Raw genomic sequence first — 22,560 nt, forward strand, 5'->3', positions numbered from 1 at the left:
GGTCTGCGAAGAGCGCGCACCTCGTGGAATATACGACGAACTAATGTGAAATGCCGTGACGTTAAAATAGTTGCTATAGCAAGCTCTGCGCGGACTCGCGTGCGTGCGGTGAAAACTTATTGATCTGTTCAGTGAGTGCGCAAACTCCGCCCGGCCCTTCTCACATATTCGCCAACTCGTGCTGCTGGTGATAGTGGCTCCAGTCGGTGAAAACTCGTGCCCTTAGAATGTTCATATGGGCGAAACTCGTACAAATCGACAATCCGTTTATACGTTTTCTGGCCAGAACTTGGTAAATTTATTAAATTATTTATTTGATGCGAAATTTATTTTAGGAAAATCGCCAATACTCGGGCGTAGCTACCTCGGCAATTAGTCTTACAATTAGGACGATCTAGCGCATACTATTGGCTTAACGATCAAACGAAAGTAGGTGAGAGTAAAATAGCATGTCTATTGAATTCAATTCATATATTTAGGAATGTAGTATTCTTTTCCAAAGCAATTATGTTTCAGACGCGGTTTATGTTGATATTTCATCCATCTTTAATATTTATAAAGTGAACTATGTCGTAAAACACGCTATTTTCACAGCCTCTACTGGTACTCGTATGTAGTTGCGTAGTCCAAGGATCGAAATCGATTAATTTAAATTATAAATTACACTTGGAGTCTTGTATAATGTGAGATAATAATTACTCATATACATCTATCGTATGTACAAAAAAATAATAATTTTATGTTATAGACGAATCTCATGCACTAGGCACATTAATTATTACCATATTAAATTTCATCTCCATAAACTTATTAGTTTGAAAAATTACTTAATCTTCGTTTTGAAAATAATATTACTTTTTTAGAGATAATTTCATTAGCATACCGAAACTTGGAATATATCGAATACAAGCACTGCACTTGGCCTTCATTTTTCTGGTATATAAAATCAATAAAGCCAGCTGGATCATAAAAATGTTTTAAAACTTTATATTATATTTTTACAATTCTACTAAAATTAAACTTTTCGCAAGTTGAGCTTCTGTACATCGTTGAATTGTTTAAACTTTTAATTTTTTTCCGGCTGTCATTTACAACTCAAGGTCAATGCAGTTCAAAATGAAAGTTAGATTATAGTACGTTATATTCAGCACAATAATTCCTTTACCATTGTTTCTTTCTAACTTATCAGCTTAGTTGAATCCTATGAAAATAGACACTAAATACTTCATTACTGTGTAAGCAAGTAGTTTTCTTTAACATTTACTATGTACAACAATATAATAAAAAAATTAACTTTTATTGCGCAAAATTTTATTATCTCAAATAAGCTGAAGTCATCAATGCGGTAAATCCTTGGCAAGAGATTAAATACATCTTTTTACCTAGGATTATTCGAGACACTTTTCGATATAATCATTAGAAATTATATAAAATTAGAAACCGATTATAATCTCTCAACCAATTGAATTTTCACGAGAGTAGTCATTTTTTAAAAGAATACTCGCGAGCTTATTTTGCGCTATGAATGTGAAACGATGAGTCATCAAAACGTTTAAGAGCCAGTTAAAAAAACGTAACAATGGAATGACAATAATTCGTTGAACGATACACAAACGTCGTATTTAACATACTTATACTATTTTTCTTTCTCGTTGCAGATGTGCGAAAACAACCCAGAGATGAGAGCAACTGCAGCCCGTATTTGCCGTGACTATTTGCATGGTGTATGGAAGCATGTCACTCCTGATAATATCGTGCTTAAAAGGATAAGGTAATGAAATACCATTCTAGCTGAACGAAATCACCTGAATATCATTAAATACTCTACTTCCTCTGATAATTTATCAATTGTTTGAAGTATTTTACAATTTTGAGCAATGACTCATAACGTGAAATTGTTAAAGATGATATATTATCGATAAACAATCTTATTTGCCATTGTTTTTGCTCAATTAAATTTACAATCGATAAACTCGTCAACTTGTTATCGCCCACTGTCTCGCATACTTTCCATTCCGCAGACTATAAATAAAGAACTCGTCTTAAGAGTTACACTTTACTTTCAATTTATGCGTTTTGCCACGGCTCACTTGTAACAATTAAATTCATGAAAAAATACTTGGTAGAAAAAATATTACTTTAACTGCTTTTATCCTTTTGAGTACAGATACATTGATATTAAATTATTACACTTCGTTTACACTTTATTTCATCATATATAACATATATAACTAGGAAACTAACCAAGTATTCAGGTCTTCACTACGATAACGAATAAATTATGCAAACTAAAATTATTTATATTTCACGTCATCAATTGGTGAAGTAACGACGCAAGGTGCAAATAAGGAAAAGTGATTCGATTAACACTAAAAAACTATTTTATCTTGTCGGGAGTAGCTATCGATCAACTACTGAAACGTCAAAGTAGCTCGCATGAAATCAATTGTTTATCGATGACCTGGATAACGCTGTGTTTGTATGATTGCATTCCGATGTCTAAAACGCATAAATATAATAACAATCTTGGGTCGTTTTTCAGTGGTGGTCTCAGCAACTGGCTGTACAACGTTGCTTTGCCCGATGGTGCAATGCCAGTGCGTGGTGAGCCGAGACAGGTCCTCTTGCGGCTCTACGGTCAAGTTCATGGAGAACGAGCCCTTGAAGGTCTCATCACCGAGTCCGTCATCTTCACTCTGTTGTCAGAGAGACGACTTGGACCCAAGCTCCATGGTATTTTCCCTGGCGGTCGAATTGAAGAGTACATACCCGCTCGCCCACTGCTCACTAAAGAGTTGGCTGATCCCTCGCTGAGCAACATGATTGCCGAAAAAATGGCACAAATCCACTCGATGCAAGTTCCTATCAGCAAGGAGCCCACTTGGCTCTGGGACACTATGGACAAGTGGCTCGACACTGCAACCGACATTTTGGAGAACATCGAGGACATCGACAGCCGACAGCTCGACAATGTCTCCTTCATCAAGTCTATTGATCTCGACGAGGAGATCTCGTGGTTCAGGTATTATGGGTGACGCAATTCATCGCGTGACATTATACAAAACTGTACTGACGTTTTTCTTCCTTCTTTTTAGGACTCTAGTCAAACAGCAGAAGTACCCAGTAGTCTTCTGTCACAATGATATGCAAGAAGGTAACATCCTGATGCGTCAGAACTCAGCGAAATCCGAGCTGGTGGTGATTGATTTCGAGTACTGTTCGTACAACTATCGCGGCTTCGACGTGGCTAATCACTTTTGCGAGTGGCAGTACGATTACACCAACAAAAACTACCCGTTCTTCAGCGAGCGCTCCAGCTGCGGACCTACCAAAGAGCAAAAGGTAAGACGCGCCTTGGGGGACTGGGGGGTCAGACTACTGTTCGTTCGTCGGCATCCTGGGTAAGATGTCTAATTTAAAATATTTATCTTTTTTGTTCGACAACATTTATAGATATATGTTCTCGTCTCGAGTCTTCCGCGATCGTTTTCTTAGCTTCGAACATTCTTACCTTTATTTCCTGATAAACGAAAAGAGTTCTGCTTTGTTTTGTCATTCATTTTTTCTAATGGTCAAGAGAATATGATATACTTGCAACTGTTTTCACTTATGTTTTTGCCAGTTTCTGAAAGCTTTTATTGTGTCGAGCCATATATTATGATAAAAATCAGTCAGCAAATTCTATGCATGATACGTCATCATGTGTTACTGAAACATATTTTTTTTATTTAAGGCTTGATTAAATTCTTTGTTCACGCTAGTTATCAAGTATAGAGTTTGCTCAACCAAGAGTATTACATCGTGTATCCATTTATCTCAGAAACTTGTGCATTTGTTCAACAACTCGAAGACTAGCGTTAGTCGTTTCATGATTATTGGTTATCATAATTAGATACACTATGTACTACTCGTAGGTAGTATTGGTTTATTAAAAATCAAGAAAATTATTCTGTCAATTTTTGTTCATCCATATTTAATGATAGATTAATTTAAAATCATGTTGCATTTTTCACGACATCATTATGAAAAGTTTATTCCAAAAATCTCCGCCGGATGCAAGCAATGAAAGTGACATTGCTTAGCAGCTGGCGTGTTGCATTTAATGCAAAGTTTTTTTTATTTTGCGTGCGCGTTTACTGACGCGCAATTCAAAATTTGATATACCCTTACATTGAAGTACACAGTTACCTGTGATTAAATGTTTCTTACTGGAAAATCAAATTTAAAAAATCTGAGATCTCATAGCGTTCGGCGTAGTTTGTCATAAACTGGCCTAATGCAAACTACAAGAACGCATGTTGCAATTCTCACAATAGTATATTACAACTACAGTAAAAGAAATGAGTACATCGACAAAAAATAACTGAACAAAAATCAAAAAACAAGTATAAGCGTTAAAAAGTCGGTAGAAAGATAAAAGAAAGAAAGAAAAGCGAGAGCAGGCCTAGGACACCTTGGCGTGTGTTGCGTGTGTATCTATTAGTTTCACAGGACATGGCTATGATGTGGCCTGCGCAAACGTCACCCACGATATGGGGGGCACAAAATGAGCCACTCAGTGATCAGTGATGATTGGAGGTGGTCCACTGGGGAAGAGTGTGACAGTCTGAGAGGAGAACCAACCATTACAAGGAACCGAAGGAACGGACACGAGCTGCCCTCCACTCGAGAGTTGGGGGTTGTCTCAATGTCTACCCCGCAATGCCCGACATCAGAGAGAGCTACACTCACACATGGTCCGGCATCTGCACGCCTCAGCAACATTACGATAGAGTACCTCAACCTGCCACTCTCAATAGCCGATTTTTCGTAACCTCGGGTTTTATGCGAACCAAGCGATATAACGACACTTTTTTACGCCGGTTTCGCTGTACAACATCATCTATAAACACGACCTTTTTTACGATACATATCCATCGCTGTTAATTGAAAAATTTTCATATACGTTCCTATTTTATGTGACCTGCAGAACAGACTTTACTGGTTAGTAATTGTCTCTATCAGGTTATTTATTGTGTACTGCATGTAATTATTAATTTTGTCTGATCGTATTTGGTTTTATCACCAAGTCATATTTGCATTTTCTCTATTTGGAGATTAATGCAATTATTCACTTCACTTTATGATGATTTAAAAATTGTATATCTGTGAATTGATGTAAGATTTGTCAACATATAAAATTCAATTCGTTTTTTTTATTTCATAGTTTTAATTTTGATTTTTGCACTACAAATCTGTCAGTTTTTATTTTTTATTTGCATAGGAACTTATATGGACGTTTTAATGAAACAGTCTTGAATAATTTTCAACGCTCTTCACATGAGCAGTTTCATGAAGAATACCGCAAAAGACATACTTTTTTTATTCGACAGCACAACGTTCCAATTAAGCACAGAATGACGCGTTCGTTCACGTTTGGAAATAAATGATAATGCCGTAATAGATGCACTTTCGATGCCTTCCCGTGATACACATAAGCCCGTCAGGTTTTTGCTCTGGTGATCTAACAACTTTGTAAAAATAGAGAAAAAACATTTCAATGCTCATGCTTTTGAATTTTCAATGCTGAGCACTAATATTTATTGAAGAATACTTCTGGTCCATTATCAATTTTCATTATAAATTTTATTACCTTCTCTAAACCTGTCATCAAATATAAACATTGTATTAAGTCATTTTTTCCTGCTTATATTTAACAATGATAATTTTTGCCACATAAAATCAAAAGAGTCTTAATTAATTGAGACTTATGTTTTAATTTATTCATTCAAATCATTTATCATCATAATGCTTTTGTTCAAAGCATGCAATGAATGCACCATTGTACAAAATTATAGTCTAATACGTCATCTAAAGCTATCTCAGTTTAATTTGTGCAATGATTTCTACATAATAATTTATATTAGCAAAAAGTTGAAAATAATAAAAAATAATCATTACGTAATTTGTGTAACTGCTTTCTTAATTGATACTGTTATATAACTATGTGCATTTAATCAATTTCATGAATATTATTGTCATTCATTTTTTTCTTTTTATCATTTTACAATTTTCTTTGTCTACAGAAGTCAAATTCTGACTCCATATTCTACTTGAGTACAAAGAAATATGCTTATAAAGTATAAAAAAATAAACCTAATTTTTAATTGCAAATGAAATACAAACAGGTGTATTTGAATTTCAATAAGCTACGAAACATCGCGAAACTAATTCAAATCGCAGAATTTATCAATTTTATTCGATTCCGACATACTTTTTCCTAAGTATAATTTTTCTGTTGATGACGAATAATCTGATGGATTGTGTGATGATTTATTTGTATATACTGTATATTTCCAAATTCTTAGCTTCTATACAGTCTTCGTTGAAATAAATTTCAAAATATATTTCTGTAATAAAATTTTGAAGATTAATCGGTTAATTTTAGTAGAAAAAAATCTATCCGAAAACAAAAGCTTACCATTATGTTTTCTTTCAACAGCTCAATTTTATTAGAAGCTATCTGAAAACTGCTGGAAAAGAGGGTCAAACCGAAGAAGAAGATCGCATGATGGCAGAAATCAAGCTTTTCTCTCTAGCTAGTCACTTATTCTGGGGATTATGGGCGATTGTTAATGCTAAACTTTCACAGATACCCTTTGGTTACTGGGTAAATATCTAATTTTACAATATAACAAAGATGCCTTAAACTAATAAGAGAAAATTCTTCTATTCCAGGATTATGCTACTACCAGATTAAGGCACTATCAATATCTGAAGGAAAAGATTCTGGTGTGTGGACCATTATATCCGGACGGTGGAATCAAGAGAAAAGTAACACATTTGGATTGAGAGAGATTCACGTCGACACAGCGACGTGAACGTGATTCTCTCTGAATCCTCAAAATATCAACGAAGTCCCCGTAGCAAGTTAGAGTACCCGTTGCCCTGAATCCCAACGAGGACTCTGACTTAGCTCAGTCAAATGCGAATACCGAAGAAAGGTAGTGGCCAGGCAAAGCTGCTATTTCTCAAAAACACCACGAGAACTCTGATCTGCTGCCGGGCAGCCGCTGGATTTATATGATGGGCTTGTCGTCTGTCACTTGATGTTGTGCAAGCAGCATCAAAATGACGACGATGATGACACTGAGACGGCGAGAACGTTGATTGTGATATAGTATCTAAGTCGTGGGTAACTATGCGACAACTATTCAAGCTATGTCGAGGAAGCTATCGACTGGAGGAAAGAGCCTTAGGAGCAATATCGATCAATCAATTGCGCAACATTCAAACATCCATTTAGTTATTGTTTGCTGTTTAAGCTGGCACAATTCGGTTAATTCTATATTTCCTAGTTTTTCACGCAATATTCCTATTAATGGCATTATATATTCTGATTTTTAGTATTACTCAATAAGGAAAACTTTTACAAATCTCTTATGTAAATCTCCGTAATTTGAACCCTGAGTAAGGACATTAAAATGATAAATGATGCTACGGACATCGTTTATTGTTCTTTGCTCTATTCTAACGAATAGTTTAGGAATCGAAAAAATCAATTGATGTCAAGAACAACATCGTCATCCATGGCTGTTTCTTGTAAAATGTAAGTAATAATCGTGATAACCTGACTTGATGTGGATACTTAATTATGATACTACTATGACTGACGGAAAATGTAAAATTGAAAAGTGTATTTCCTCGATTTCTACTTATTCTGAAATTTACTATTCGGCAGATTGGATAGGTACCTGAGTAAAAAAATCTGTCTTTCGAAAAAAGTACTTAACAAAATCGAAATCGACCTGTAATATCATTTTTAGATTGTCGGTTTTACAAAGACTACCGTATCGGTAACTTTAAGTACTGAAATGGAATTTTTTAATCATCCATGAATAGGTTCTCTAAACAAAAAGTGTACATGTAAAGTCTGAAAAATAAACTATAGAAATAATTAGTGCAATTATAAGAATATACGTATTTTATTTACTACAGTCTTCATAATTTAGAATGTTCTCGTAATATTTAGACCTATACGAAAATAGATTTAAATATCCCGTTATTTATTTTCTAGCTTGCTTTCTGTAATTTTATAATTGCAGTAGGAGGCGACCCTCGAAAGATCTTTACATTGCGTAATTGTTGGAAATTTTAATAGAATAAAAAGAAAGGTATTAGCGAAATTACAATTAAATTGAATTCGTTATATACATTGAGCTTTAAACGAGCGGACTGCATTCAGTATTTAATACATTTACGTTATATTAATTACAATAGTTGATGCGTCGATAATTACTTTTTTATGACAACTATAATATATATATATATATATATATATATATATATATATATATATATATATATATATTCAACAATTATGCGTTACACTACTTCACGATGTCGTGAGGTTTAAAAAAAAATATATATATATATTCATGTTGCTTGCAATGCAAGCTAACATTTCTATCGCGAAATCCTGTCAGACAATTATATTTTATTGAAAATAATGAGTATACACTTTTGTAGAATTTGATGACATTGATTTATCTTCTTTTATATTAATTATTATATGTATTTAATTAGAAAGTATTTGTGATCTTCGTTCAATATTTTCTACATACTATATGTATTGCTGAATTTCATTGCTTTTACAATAAATTTTACAACCACATATACTAAGTTTATCTTATTTTTTTCAATTCCCATGTCCATATAGAATATTTATGTAAATAAATTCTATTTAATTACTTTAAAAAAATATTGTTTCATTAAAAATTGATAGAATATTTTAACAAATATTGAGTACTTTTAGCTAAATAGAAAAAAATTTTACAAAAATACTGGTTAAACATTTGTGTTTTTCATAAAGAAATTATCTACTTTAAACTTAATGTTCTATAACTAGGTAACAATTTGGATTGGAATATAATAAAAAGTATGTTTTAAGAAGCGTCGGTAACATAGAAATCTTAATCGAAGGTGGTACACAATCAACTGCTGCCTCCCAACGAGAAAAAATTGTATTATCGCGACTCCGACTGTCATGAGGAAGTGCATTTCGTTCGTCCGCATATGAAATACTTGTTTGCTTATCGCCAAAATAAAATGAAATTGATATTTGATACAGACAAGATATAAAAAAATTATTAACACTTATAGTTTCATCAACAATATAATAATTTGCTTTATTTTAACTAGAGAATCAGAGTAACTGATATTATTTAATTCGAATATATATGTATTATAAGTAGAGTAAAAATTTTTATTTTTACACAATAAAGAAAACAGATATGTAAAATTAGAAGTATCAACGTATCAATATTTTAGTCAATGTATATTTTGATATCATAATTAATTTCTTGATAATGCATTATAGTAGGCATTGATTATTCGACTTCGTAAAGGGAGATTGATTTTTAATGTTTTGATTTTGTTAAATGTCAAGTGATAACTCAACGTACCGCTTCATTACCTTTTTTACACTATAAATATTACTTGGATATTGCATTCATTTGTTTTTCCAACAGTTAGCCTTAATTAGAGAGAGAGAGAGAGTGCATGTTTGGAAAAGTTGTTATTTATAAATGTTTCCATCTCGATTACCAGAGGTCATATACGTTCTGTGCAGCTTACTCACAGAAAATTTCAAATGCCAACAATAATTTCTAACTAACATATTTTTCTAATTTGGTCAAAAATAAAGTAGTCACGGTAAAACGATCTGGAAAGTATTATAAGATTTTAAACATTTTCGTGAGTACACTACTGTACAAAATTTTTTGAAAATGAGTGGTCTTAATCTAGGTAGCATCTATATTTAATAAATTTTTCAAGTATCAACTCTATAATTTAAACAAGTCTTTGGAGAGTAGTGCCAAATGAAATTTTAAAGTCTTCCAACATTTACATAGTTATATATAAATAAGTGTTCAAAAAAGGCGATCCTTTGCTCCATGATTATTCTTTAATGGAAAAAAATTAAGATACAACAGATTTATGGCTTTTTTGTATGTAGTTTACGCTAAAACAGTTCGGAATAATTTTGAGTAGTAATTGCATAAAAAACAGATTCCGAAATTCAATAATAAATCTAGCTGTTCTCTATATAAATAAAAAAAATATAAACACACTTTTTTTATTATTTTTGATAAAACGACTGCGCAAAATCATCCAGAACTGCTTTAGTGCAATTTATATATCAAAAGATATTTGTCTTAAATCTGTCAACTTTTAATTTGGCTTTCATCAAAGAATAATCTTGGAGAAAGGGCCGCTCCCACTCAACACATATGTGCTTCTGCAAATATCGGGGACGAGCTTGAAAACTTGTTTACTATGTTTAACGATGTATTTTTTGCCTTAAATGAATGAATATGCCATGCTCTTGTGGTTGACAAATATTTAAAAATATAAAAATAGATCAAAGTAAACAATAATTCTTCTAACTATCCGAACGACTTAAAATATTGCTAATCTGTATTGTAGAATATTAGTTACCTGACATTTGTTTTATTGCTACTTTGAAGTTAATTGTTAACTATTGTTATTTGTTCAAAATATTACGTTAACGTATAAAAAATAAACACTAATTTATATAAATAAATCATATATGTCTTTATTGATAAACGTAAAACTAAAGGTTAAACAAATTGACAGTGCTAACCCGTAAAATCCATAAGTTAACTAAAAAAAATAACAGTTGCTTGATGTGAAATTTTGAATGTATCAATAGAAAAAAATCGCACAACTGATATTCTACAATAATAATACTCAATGAAAAAAAAAATTGCTGTCAATGAGAGAAAAAGGTACTTCGGAAATGAATATATCCGTGAAACAGCAGCAAATATAAAACGGATCAAAGGGAAAACTTGAAATAAGTGTGCGCGAGGTTTGGCGAGGAGAAATTAATTAGTTGGTCGCAAGAAACTCGGCGTGCCTTGTCTGTCGAAGTTCTGATTAAGTATTCGGAAAAAGTAATAGCAGCGCAGCAGCCGTGGTATAAGAAAACGAAGCGCGCTGCGCTGTGAGGAAATGAGACGACGAGCTGCCAAGGACCTATAGGTATACTTATAGCCCTCTGGCGTTCCTGCTTTCTGCTGCAATTATTAAGTTGACGTGACGACTTGTGCGTCGTTCAGAAACACCCTGCAAGAACCGACGACTAAGTGAAATAGGTATGATACCTTATTTTTAAAAGCTTCACGAGGAATCACTATATTCATCAGCTGTTATCGTTACAACTAGGTACTATTTACTCAGTGCATTAGAAAAAAACAATGAAGCATGGTATTGTTATCTAATATATGATATTATTATCTAATGTATTTATGGTATATTCATAGTGTATTCATTTAATATTGATGCGAATACCCTGCTACTAAATTCATTAGTGTTTTGATCATGCATATTTATTCTATTGCTTTTTCGTGGATATATAAATCGCTCATGCTCGAGCGCATGCTTGATGTATGACTAAGCATTATAAACAAGTCATAAGAGTTTCTAGGTGGATCGTTGCATAGCCAAGACACGTGAAAACTTTATTTTTGGTGTTTGGGAAAGTCGAAAAAGATTGAGACACAGTACAGTGGTTTCGGAGAATGAATAATAAAGTTTCGACTATGCTCTAGTAATATTTTCATGGCAAAAACTGTCTTTCGGTAGATAATATAAATAATATAAATAGATGTCCAGATTATTGAAATAACTGTAGTAGTTTATTATTCCATTAGATTTTCACGTGTAAAAGAAAATAATATAACGATTCGTGAATTAAACTTGAAGTAAGTTTGAAAGCGAAATAAATTTTTATGCGAATTCGGATTTGTTAAAAATATTCATTTACTTTTCTAGAAATAATCTTTACCAAGGAAAGTTTTGAAATATTCACCATCAAAATAAAAACATAAAAAAAAGAAGAATCGTTAATTTCATTGACATGATAAACTTGACGAATAATTTTTATCGAAGCTTAAAGACATTAGTACTTGTAATTTTCAACAGGCGCGCTAGAGATACATGCTGCATAAATTGAATCGACTTTAACGAATGACCGACCTCTTGGCAAGCTGCCACATCCTGAGAACAATGATTTCGCATTGGTTTCATAAGACTACAGCAGGTCAAGCGTATAACGTATCAAACTGATGCAGCTAAAGTGCGATACAAATAAGAAAACCTCTCGAGCAACAAATATTATTCCGTTGCCTCGCACGCTTTATTTTTATATTTTTCGTGGCAAACTGAGACAAATAAAAATTGAAAGCCGTACGCTCGCGAGCTGGGCAAATAAGATCTTCGAAGAATAACCAATCGGCATCTGAAACGTCGAGAAGCAATAACCCCCGAGCAAATAGCCACCTATAAAACTTGAATATCACCTGGATATCTCATGGGATCGGTTAAAGAAAAATCGTGATAGCAAGGCCGACCCAGAATCCTCTCGTATAAACACAGACAATAGCGACGTCCCTTTTTTCCTCTTACTTTATAGCTCTCGTGTCATTGGGGGGAAGTGACCCTCCTTCGTTGTCAGTGTCATCTCGGAATACAGGATATCAATAGCCCTATCCTCGAGTACACGTACTTCATCTTCTCCAGCGCGAAAATCTTTCTCTTTTTTTTATTTGGTCGATTTCGTACGGAGAATACACGAGGACGCTGGTAGCGGCGATATCGCATGCGCGCGTGAGCGACCGAGCGAAGCTTCACAACTTGCGTGTGCCGATGCCAAGCGGCGAGCTTTCAGTTGCGCTCGGCACGCCGACCTACTCGCTACACCAGTCGCTTACACTCCCCGACACGTCTCTATTTACATCGTAAAACACTCCAGTTTCACGAAAAATTTACTTTGTCGCAAGCTTTTGCAGCTTAAGGCTTTGAGATTAAGTGCAAAGCTATGCGTTACTTACAAATTGATTGTTGAATTTTTTTTTAATTTCACGAAATTACAAGACTTCAATCAAAAATAGAATGCTGACGTGACGACGTGCGACATTTTGTAGTGAGATACCAACTTCGAAAGTGCTTTCATGCAAAACTTTTCGACACCAGAAACGAAGGCTTAGCCGATCAGTTGAAATTTTTACAAATTAACTCAAAAATCTTAAAAAGTACGCCGATACCTGTAGACCCAAAAGCGAACGAAAGACTACGGCGGAAAACAGGGAAAGCAATGAAAAATGCCAATCACGTCGATGGAACGACGGTGTGACGCGGTTAACCATCACTGAAGTCGTGGACACGTGGGTGGCGGTGCAGCCGCACACGAGCACGGACGGAGCGTAAAAGCCGCGCGGCTTTATGGCACGAGCAGCGCGTGACGATCGATTGTAAATTCGCGCCTCATCTCGCCGCAACAATGTGACAAGAGGCTGAATATTGTCACTTTCGTTGCACTCATCACTCATCAGTTTGTCCAACGATCCAATATCCGACTTGCGGTAAGTCTCAGTTTCTTTGCAATTCGGATTAAGGCAAATCTAATTAGGCTAAGTTTTATACACTTGTTATATTCAATAATTCAATAGGTTAACTAAATAATTAAAGCGAAAAACAAAGTGAACTTTATTTATAACGGTAGGAATTTACCATTTACCGTTTTTAAATGATTATGAAGTACAGATTGTCGCGGCGGGAACCTAATTTTATGATATTGTGTTACCGTGCAGCATACGATCGATACATCTGTCGAAAGAAATCAAGAATTTTAATCAAAATTAAATATTATATTTTGCTACTATACATCTTTTAAACAATCTATCAAATAATTTATCGATCTGATAGTCTCAAATTTTTAATTAACATAATGTCTGTAGACAATTTTCAATGTAATTTTATATTATTTTACATAAAATTTCTGAAGAAATCTTAATGAAATATTTAATGAAATTAGCTGTCGTTAACTTACACTTATGAAAAGCAAAAGTTTCGTGATAGCTCGATTAATTTAAATAATCAACAGCGGCACCACCTGGCCTCAAAAAACAATCGCGTGTCACGATCGTAACTGAAGTAGGTACGAAAGCATGGTAACTCGATGAATTTGCTGTGCCACTTGAGCATATCATATAAGAACGAGGGTCGCGCATGTCGTACAAAGAAGCCTTTGGGTCACTGGAGCGCGCAGATAACGCGGTTGACAAGCCACGACAATATTAAGTTGGCGCGCTTTAATTAAGAAGCCAACCGGGAGCAGCTGAGAGAAGCTGCAAGTGCGGTCATCAAAGATAAAGATGAGGAAGTCTTTGTCGTCATGAGTTTATTTGGAAACTCTATCCTCGAAATGAAATGCAAACCCGCGCGAGCACTCTTGCTCTTTTGGCAATCCCGCGCACCGAAGTTACCCGAACCGCAGAGCTTTCTCTCTCTATCTCTCTCTCTCTCTCTCCTTCATTTTTGCCTCCGACTCGTAAAAATGCCTGGGCAGATAACGCCACAAGCCGATTTATTCTTTGATGGCGCGCTTTTTTTACAGGTTTTAATTTCTTCGCTTCCTGCGAATTACGATTTCGGCAAATTAAAATTGGATGTTTACGCGCTTTGAAATTTAACACGCTAACTGTGAACCCGTAAACCTTTTGGCTGAAAATACCCTTGTTCGTTGAATTACCGATGGGATGGTTTTTTGAAAAAGCATCAATATTTAATCGAATTTATGTATCAAGCGACGCGGAAAAATCTCTTGAAAATTGCGATATTGAATAAATATGAAAAAATTTAACTTTTATCATCAGCAACAGAACCCACATTTTCATAATATACTGAAAAAGAATCCTGTAACGAGGCCTTTATCAAGAGGATTTTTATTTTGAAATTAGCCGTAAATGGAATCGCTTTTGCAACAAGAACAATCTTTTTGTTACAAGAAGTCCTTTAACTACAAGAATGTTTCTTCTTATTGCAACGAGATCTTTCAAAATCACTGTCATCACGTTATAAGAATGCAATTTTTTCAGTGCAGTCATCTTTGCAGTGATTGATCAAAATATAAATAAATTCAATATTGAAACTCCTACTATCACTATATAGTAAACTCGGCACTGATAATAAAATCTTCATTAGCAGTTTAAAAAATGTATCTTTAATTGAAAAATCCGTTGTAAAATCTATCTATATAAATATTTAAAAAAAACAGTTTTTGTAGTCAGACAGATGGAAGCTATTCAAACATCGCCACGTAAAAAGCTTTTAAGAATTAACGTCAAAGACAATATTAACTGCTAGTGAAATTAACTGTTCTTCCAATCCTTTATAAAAAGATGAAACGCAATGGTGCGAACAAGCGCATCGAGTCGAGTAGGTATTTCAGGAGGAAGAAATCCCGGGAATCTGACTTGACTAGCGCGTGCTCACCACAATCGCAGTTGATGCACTTTAGATAAGTACATGGGCAATATCGAATATCAGCCGCTATCTGGAGCATAGAACGTTCCTGCAGAAATGTTGTGGTACTATAAATTGGAAATTATCATCGATAGCGTATAGAATATAAGAGCTTGCGTACATAAAGTTACTCTGAGCTTTTTCAGTTGGAATGCGATCATAACAAGTTTCACTGAAATTATTGCATTTCGAGTTATTACAGTAATTGATAATTTGATAATTTTATACTTTTATCCCATTATCAACTCAACTTTTTGCTCAATTGTAAACAGAATTCTCCTTAGTACAATACACTGAGTTAATAATCAAACACAAAATTTTGTCATTTCGAGGAAAAAAACTTTATATACATTTTGATACCTATCGCGATAATGTGAATTCTTTAGTAAACATCGTTTTTGAGTATGTTCACCTGAAACTCTTGCTTCTAAAGGTCATAAACAATATTATAATCCATGTACCTATAAGCGGTTGACTAAACTTACAACTATTTATCTAAGAATACAGTACAAAAAAGCAAAGCTAGTTTTATAAAGGAAAAAATGAAGGTGATCATGCTCGACATATATTCAGATTTCTATATCTGAAATAAACCAATGATAATAGCACGCTTAACGTTTATTTGAGCTCTGTTAAAACCATTTTTTTAATGACTCAACAAAAGTCGGAGCGTATAACAGAACAGTGTTGTTTACTTTGTACATCTTTCTTTGACAAGTTCCTTCTGTAATACACACATTTTTCAATTTACGCGAACAAATATTGAATACATGAAAGGGACGTGGTGAGCAGAAATAATTTTAGTTTATTTAATTTTATTATTTTATTTATTTTTATCAGGCATGAGGACAAGCCCGAAAAATAATCATACAACTTATTGTCTACTAAGAATAACGATTATAATCTAAACTCGTCGAAACACGCCAAACGAGCCACGTTGGCGACGGACCGGTGCGTGTCTGAAAGGAAAAAAACAAAGCAAACTAGTTTTACAGTACACAATAGAGAAACTTACAGTACAGCGATGACACTTTTGAAACCAAACGATATTATAACATTTTTAACAATACGATATTTTTAGCCCTGATAAATGTTTCGAAAATTGGGTAATCATGAATTATTCAGAGAGAATTTGTTAAAAGTATTTAAGAAAGTTTAAATAAGTCATCTCTCCATCATCGAAAGGTAGAATCTCTTTTTGCAATAGATATCAAAAGTTTTCCACAATAAGATTCTTACTCGCAAGGGTACTATACTAATTGGATGAGCAAGAAAAGCATCACCTGTGAATAGTACATCGCATAAAAATAAAGGCTCGCATATGAGCATTTCTCGAGGCATTAGTTATGCGTGTTGCCCCGCGCGCACGAGAGAGAAGAAAGGTCAGGTACATCCCATTATCAAACGATATCGAAACCCATAAATTGCAGCCCTTTGGGAAAGAGAGATCGTTCAAGTATGCAGCTTTATGAATTATAGATGCTTTATGCAGGATATATGTTCACATTAATCAGCCACGTATCCGGGAACATTGCTGGATCAATGTCAAAGCATGCGAAGAACGCGTTTACCGATGATCCTTATAGTTCCGATATTTAAAGACGTGTTTTTACGCAAATAGTTAAAAACTGATATTTAGATATTGCAAATACAATTTAATCATTCAAATATTTGTTTACATCATCATGTTTTAGCCGACGAAGGTCGTACAAGACGTACAGAAAAGTACTCATTGTTAGTTCGAAGTCGCAATCAAAAGTTTGTACTTGCTTTTCACAATCTTGAAATCCTAGTACTGAGTAGCTATTTCTTTGATGAAAATCAAACAAAATAAAAGCTTTCAATGAATCCAATCATAAATAATTATAAACAGTCTTTTAAAGTTCCAGCAATGCAATAAAGAGTATCCGTCGTAAAAGCTAAAAAAATGATTAATTAAGCCAATTACTGCGAGTTAGGGAGTAGACGTGAAAGAAAGTTGTAAGAATCGCGCGCTTGAACAATGGAAAGTAAGTTGGAAAGCTTAGTCGCAAAGACAAAAAACAATAGAAAGCAAAGGAAAAAATCTCATCATCGGATATTTAGAAAAAGTTGTATGAAAGGCCTTCAGCATTGCACATATTTGTGAAGATCAAGCACATTACATTTATTACTGATTTAACAATGCAACGTATCAATAATAATTCTTAATATAGTTATTGCTCTCGCTCGTAATAATCTTGCGTATATTGACTTTCAGCGCCAAAGTAGAGGTGAAAAATGGAGACACTGTACGCAGGTGGTATTCACAGTTTTCCCCAACCACCGAACGGCATAGCGGGTGGTATATCAACGGGTCTTGCGGCCCCATTCGATCAGGAAGGCGTACTGAGCCTTGTCGTCGTGCTGGGTGGCAGCCTCTCCCTCGTCGCCCTCGTTTTCGCCTTCATCACCTACAGGTGAGCCCTCGACGAGCACTCATACATTTTCCTCGCGCCCGAGTCGTACTTTTGTCGGATAAATTTCTAGTGTGGCGTTAGCCAGATTTTTCGCTGCCTCTAAAAAGTTAAATTTAAGTTTGGGGTTTCACAGACAACTTTCTTGCATCATTCAAAGTCACATTTCCTTTTACACTCGCAATCTTACCTCTCTTGGCGAAATCGTTTCTGTAATTGCGATGGTAGATAATTCGGTAAATGACCGTGTCTATCGTAAAGTTACTCGAGATAAATTTTCCGTTAATGCCATTACCTTGTTATTGCATAATTAAGTATCTCACAACAGAAAATCCACAAGGATATACATTAACCTCTATTTTCGTTGACAAAATCTTTTAGAGTTCGGTGAATCCAGAATGAATGGATGTTAAAGACTACGCTCAGAGAGCAACTGTTTTACAAATTACAGCTAAGCCGTAAGGATATTACAATTGCGTCGCGACATTTACGCTTCCAGCAAGCAGTGTTCACTGCTTAATATGTGACATTTATCGAATTCTGATGGCATCGCTGTTCGCTTGCTTAATAATCCATCGTCACGCGAGACGATATTATCACCGCCGCCGCTGCACCACCGCTAATTACCTATTCTTAGCGTTCGTTCCTCTATCGAGGCGCGCGCTCGCGCGTTCCCAATCGGGTCGCGCCAGTTGAATTTATACTAGGGGCAAGACGGCGAATTGGAATCCACGAGTGCGTGCGTTCGCGCGCTCGTGCTAATTACTTCACGCGGATGTGCGCACCGCCCGTATAATCAGTGCTAATCGATTTTGAGGTCACGCGATAATCGTACGCCCATGAATGAGCTTCGTTAGCTGCGAGCGAGCGGGACGAGCCGGAGCTGGCAGGATTCCACTTTGAAACTGACGACGACGACTACGCTCCCTAAGGATACGCGAGCGAGCGAGTCGAGCCTATAATTAAGTGAATTATAAGCCGCGCGAAAGTAGGATAGGCGTTATCGATCGATGTACTCTCTCGCTGACGTATCTTCTGGTTCAGCGTTGGCCTTGATCGATTTCTACGATTGCGGTTACATACACCAAATTATTACTGAACTCTGCTCCGTTGAAAGCATGTCAAATGCATATTTTATACACTCGCACGAATTCAAGCATAAGCAGCTTCCACTGCGAGTTGAACGCGCTTATATTGTTTTCGAATATACGTCAATGGGTATTTCTAATAAAAATAAAATCTTCGGCGCGTTCCTTGCGCAACTCTGATTGTACACTCGCGCGCTGCAATTTTCATTGGAGTTTTCTCAATGCCGCCAATGTGAAATATTTATTCGCACACAGACACGGTGCATATGTGCGCGCGCGCGGATGGGAGAGCCGAATAAAGTACAGCGAGAAATCCAATAACTTGTCCGAATCCGACGAGAGCGAGAGCGAATGGAAATCGTGAATTTCCAGTTTGCCGGGTATGTACGCACAGCTATCGCGGAAGCCACGCGAGAAGAAAATCCGCGCGTCAAATAAAAGATCCTTCCGCAACACGCAGGTGTCGAGCCTTCATTCGAATGATTGGTATCTCTGTGTCAGATCGGATCGATGAAAAGGCATGGCTTTTATCGACGCGAGAGCTTTCGGTAACTATGCTAATTATCATTGCGAGCGTGTGGCCATCAGATAGAAAGACAGAGTTTGCGGTTGCGGGGATTGGGATCAGGCGTCGGTCAATGCTTTTGCCACGCTGAAATTGATTTCCGTGGGCATTGCGCTGAATGTAGCGTTCCTCGAATTAGCTATTGCTCGGTCTAGCATTAATCAAGTTTACAAATACTGCCTACGGTACGCGCATCGACACGCTTTAGCTCAACTCGTGCGTCGATATAAATATGGCGCGAAATCGGCCCTCTTCGAAACTTGCCTCCGCCCGCTTGGCATTTAATGGAGGCACTCGAGTGCTTAATTATAATGGAAATTCTATAGCTTCCAATTAAGTAGTAAGGTTTTTCTGTATTGCAGATCATTGACGCGCTGGTTTAAATGTCGCATATATACTCGGAAGTTTCCTCACTCTTTACTCGGATAAACGTCAAACAACCTTAGCAATGAAACATTGTCCAGCATACCCTACTACTTCGATAATGAGTTCGATAATAATTAAACGGACTGTTTGCTAATACCATATTGTACTGTACCAGTGAAATCAACTTCTCGTGATTTAAGAAATTCACGTTCTCAAGGAATCCGCGGTAAATATAGCAGATCTAAGCAGCTGCGTGGAAACACTCCGAATAGAAATAAAAGTGTTAAACTATACACAACGAGAGAAAATGAGTGGTATCGCGCAACCACAACAGAGCAACGTAAATAGAACGGGAAAAACAACGTAGGAGAGATAAAAAAATCAAAGGAAAGAGAGCGCGAGCAAGCGAGAGGAAGAAAAACAGTACTGAAAGCCGCGCGAATAGACAGAATGAGTTGCCGTCGCATCGCTAGATAGATCAACATACCGCGAAGTAAATAAACACTCAAAAACTTTCGATTTGGGACAATCGCTCGCTCGACTCTTGACTCGCACGCATGTATAAGCCATAAAACGTACTAGTTATTTCCGCCCGCGTGCAGTCGTGAAATGACGCGAGAGCGCGCCAAATTTTCAGCTATGAAATTGTACGTACTGGCCAAGAAAAGTGGAACAACGTCTAGTTGCCCGCTACCCCGCGCGTAGACGTTATTCGCGCCGTCAGTGAGATGTACTTTTGGGCTTTTCACTTACTCTTAACGCGAAAAACAGCTTCCAGTGCGAGTTGAACGCTTTCATTTGAATATGTTTTTGAAAGCGTAGATTCAATCGACCTACGGCTGGAAATATTCTCGCACGTACACGCACTTGACTAGAGTTGCATGTACCTTTAGCCATCATTAGCGTTAGTTGTGTACTACAAAAAAGCTACGAATTTTCCAATAACAGGATCGGCAAACCGCGCAAAATAAGAGTCAACGCGAGACAAGATATATTTAGCTCAAGAGTAACGTAGGTTTACTTGCGAACCGGCAATTCTTCGTATAGCCTCTTGAAATAAACTCCACCCCTCTAAGGAAAAAAAAACATTTACGAAAAATCGAGTAATTCTATATAACAAGCTCAGAAGTTTTATACCATAACGGTTGGACTGTCGTTAAAACAGCGGCAGCGACACACATGCTCGTCTCGTAAATTTCACCCGAGCCGCCCAGCATCATATATATATATCCTAAAAGTTTTCGGCGCGAAAAGACGTTCGGTGAAAAAAAAAGTTATTGCGAGAACGTGCGCTGTGCTGCACTCCCGCGTCATATACATCCGAGTCAAGGCTACGTACGTCAGGGATCCATTCCCTTATTCGAACTTTTAAGCCCACGTTACACAAGCGGGTCACGTCGCGTTATATTTTTAATTGTTATTTTTTGGCAGAAGGCTAACTTTTGCGCGCGAGCTTAACCCAGCTGTTAAAAAAAAAGAAATAAAAAACATTCGGACGCTTCTGCTGCCTGTAGTTTCTTCGTCAGCAGTTTATCTTGACCGCTGAAAAATAGAAAAACAAAGGACTTTTTTGTAAGTTGACCATGACAGGACATCCGCATTTAAGAAAGTTGCTTGTTTGTAAACAAGAAGTTGCAATATCATGTTTGCTCCAAATTTCAACATTTTTAACACTTGATGTGTCGATTATCTAAAGAAGGTATTTATATTTCAAAATTATAGCTGATAAACTGAAGACATTTACAATAGATTCATTGATTTATCGATTGTCTGTAAAAAACTGCAGAAATGAATTATTCATACTGCTCCGATTTTCCATCGATTGTGAAATAGCAAACTCATGTCATAAAAGAAAAATTGTTTCAACTTGTAGCTTGTGTTTATAGCAATCGACCCAATTTTTCATTTGTACTGTAACCACACGTATAGTATCTATCGAAGTCGTTAAAATGCAATCTCGGTCTAAATTGCTTATGAGTGAGGAATAAAAGGTAATAACACACATTCGAATTTTAACAGGAACTAAACAATAGATTCCAAACTAAACACGATAAATTTGAGGTCAACTTGAAATTTTTATCTTGGGTCTTAATATACCAGCGTGCCTATGATAAACATGATGATTTCATTCATAAAATATGATTATTTAAAATTAATGCTACCTTCAAAAATTCCCTTTAGAATTGCAAATTACCGACGGATAAGAAACGAAAAATGACATAAAATTTATGAGACGCAATTTCGTGGGTATCATTTAAAATGGCTTTTTTCTTCAAGCTGATCTTCTTTCGAATGATAAATCGAATAAGAAAAACTCCTCCTCTATGGTCATTATAATCGACATATTCATTCGCGTATGCAGCAATTTTTTTGGCAGAGTTAAATTATTGCGAATGTGGAGAGAGAAGAAGCCTGAGTCCTGGAGGTCAATTTAGTCGTCTCATCTATTTGTCACGAGATAAGAGTCGCGAAAAGAGTAATAGGCGTACGTACGCGCAATAAAGTCCTTGGAACGACAGCGCTGAAGAGCTAACGGTAGGCTTGCGAGGAGGAAGAGCAAAGCTTTATCTACATCGATAATTTGCACGTGTTGTAATTCCCGGAAATATTTGATAGCGTGATGATGGATAGACAAACATCGACGCATAGCAAGTGTGTGCTTGAGCGTAAATATTGATACTACGGAGCATCCATCTATAGGGGAAATTTTGTTATTGACCTAACACTTGTTAGTATT

General features: G+C 35.9%; 2 protein-coding genes across 7 annotated transcripts in view; both read left to right on the forward strand.

The window, feature by feature from the left end:
* Positions 1–8,286, forward strand: part of LOC131668680 (choline/ethanolamine kinase) — a 12,846-nt gene extending 4,560 nt beyond the window's left edge. For 2 of the 6 annotated variants that reach the window (XM_058943042.1, XM_058943040.1), the window contains exons 2-6: positions 1,659–1,771; positions 2,543–3,022; positions 3,096–3,342; positions 6,482–6,649; positions 6,718–8,286. In XM_058943042.1, coding sequence (XP_058799025.1) covers positions 1,659–1,771; positions 2,543–3,022; positions 3,096–3,342; positions 6,482–6,649; positions 6,718–6,831 — 1,122 coding nt within the window. In that variant the 3' untranslated portion in view covers positions 6,832–8,286. Of the gene's footprint in view, positions 1–93; positions 293–410; positions 430–1,658; positions 1,772–2,542; positions 3,023–3,095; positions 4,774–6,481; positions 6,650–6,717 lie in introns of those variants that run through there. The other 4 variants (XM_058943041.1, XM_058943043.1, XR_009302308.1 and 1 more) reach the window with 4 other exon arrangements.
* A 4,462-nt stretch (positions 8,287–12,748) lies between these two features.
* Positions 12,749–22,560, forward strand: part of LOC131668651 (cadherin EGF LAG seven-pass G-type receptor 3-like) — an 82,956-nt gene continuing 73,144 nt past the window's right edge. The window contains exons 1-2 of the mRNA XM_058943001.1: positions 12,749–13,427; positions 17,609–17,807. Coding sequence (XP_058798984.1) covers positions 17,629–17,807 — 179 coding nt within the window. The 5' untranslated portion in view covers positions 12,749–13,427; positions 17,609–17,628. The remainder of the gene's footprint in view (positions 13,428–17,608; positions 17,808–22,560) is intronic.

This window comes from Phymastichus coffea, unplaced genomic scaffold (assembly GCF_024137745.1).
Source record: "Phymastichus coffea isolate CEN01 unplaced genomic scaffold, Cenicafe_Pcof_1.1 PCOF00082, whole genome shotgun sequence".
Taxonomy (NCBI): Eukaryota; Metazoa; Arthropoda; class Insecta; order Hymenoptera; family Eulophidae; genus Phymastichus; species Phymastichus coffea.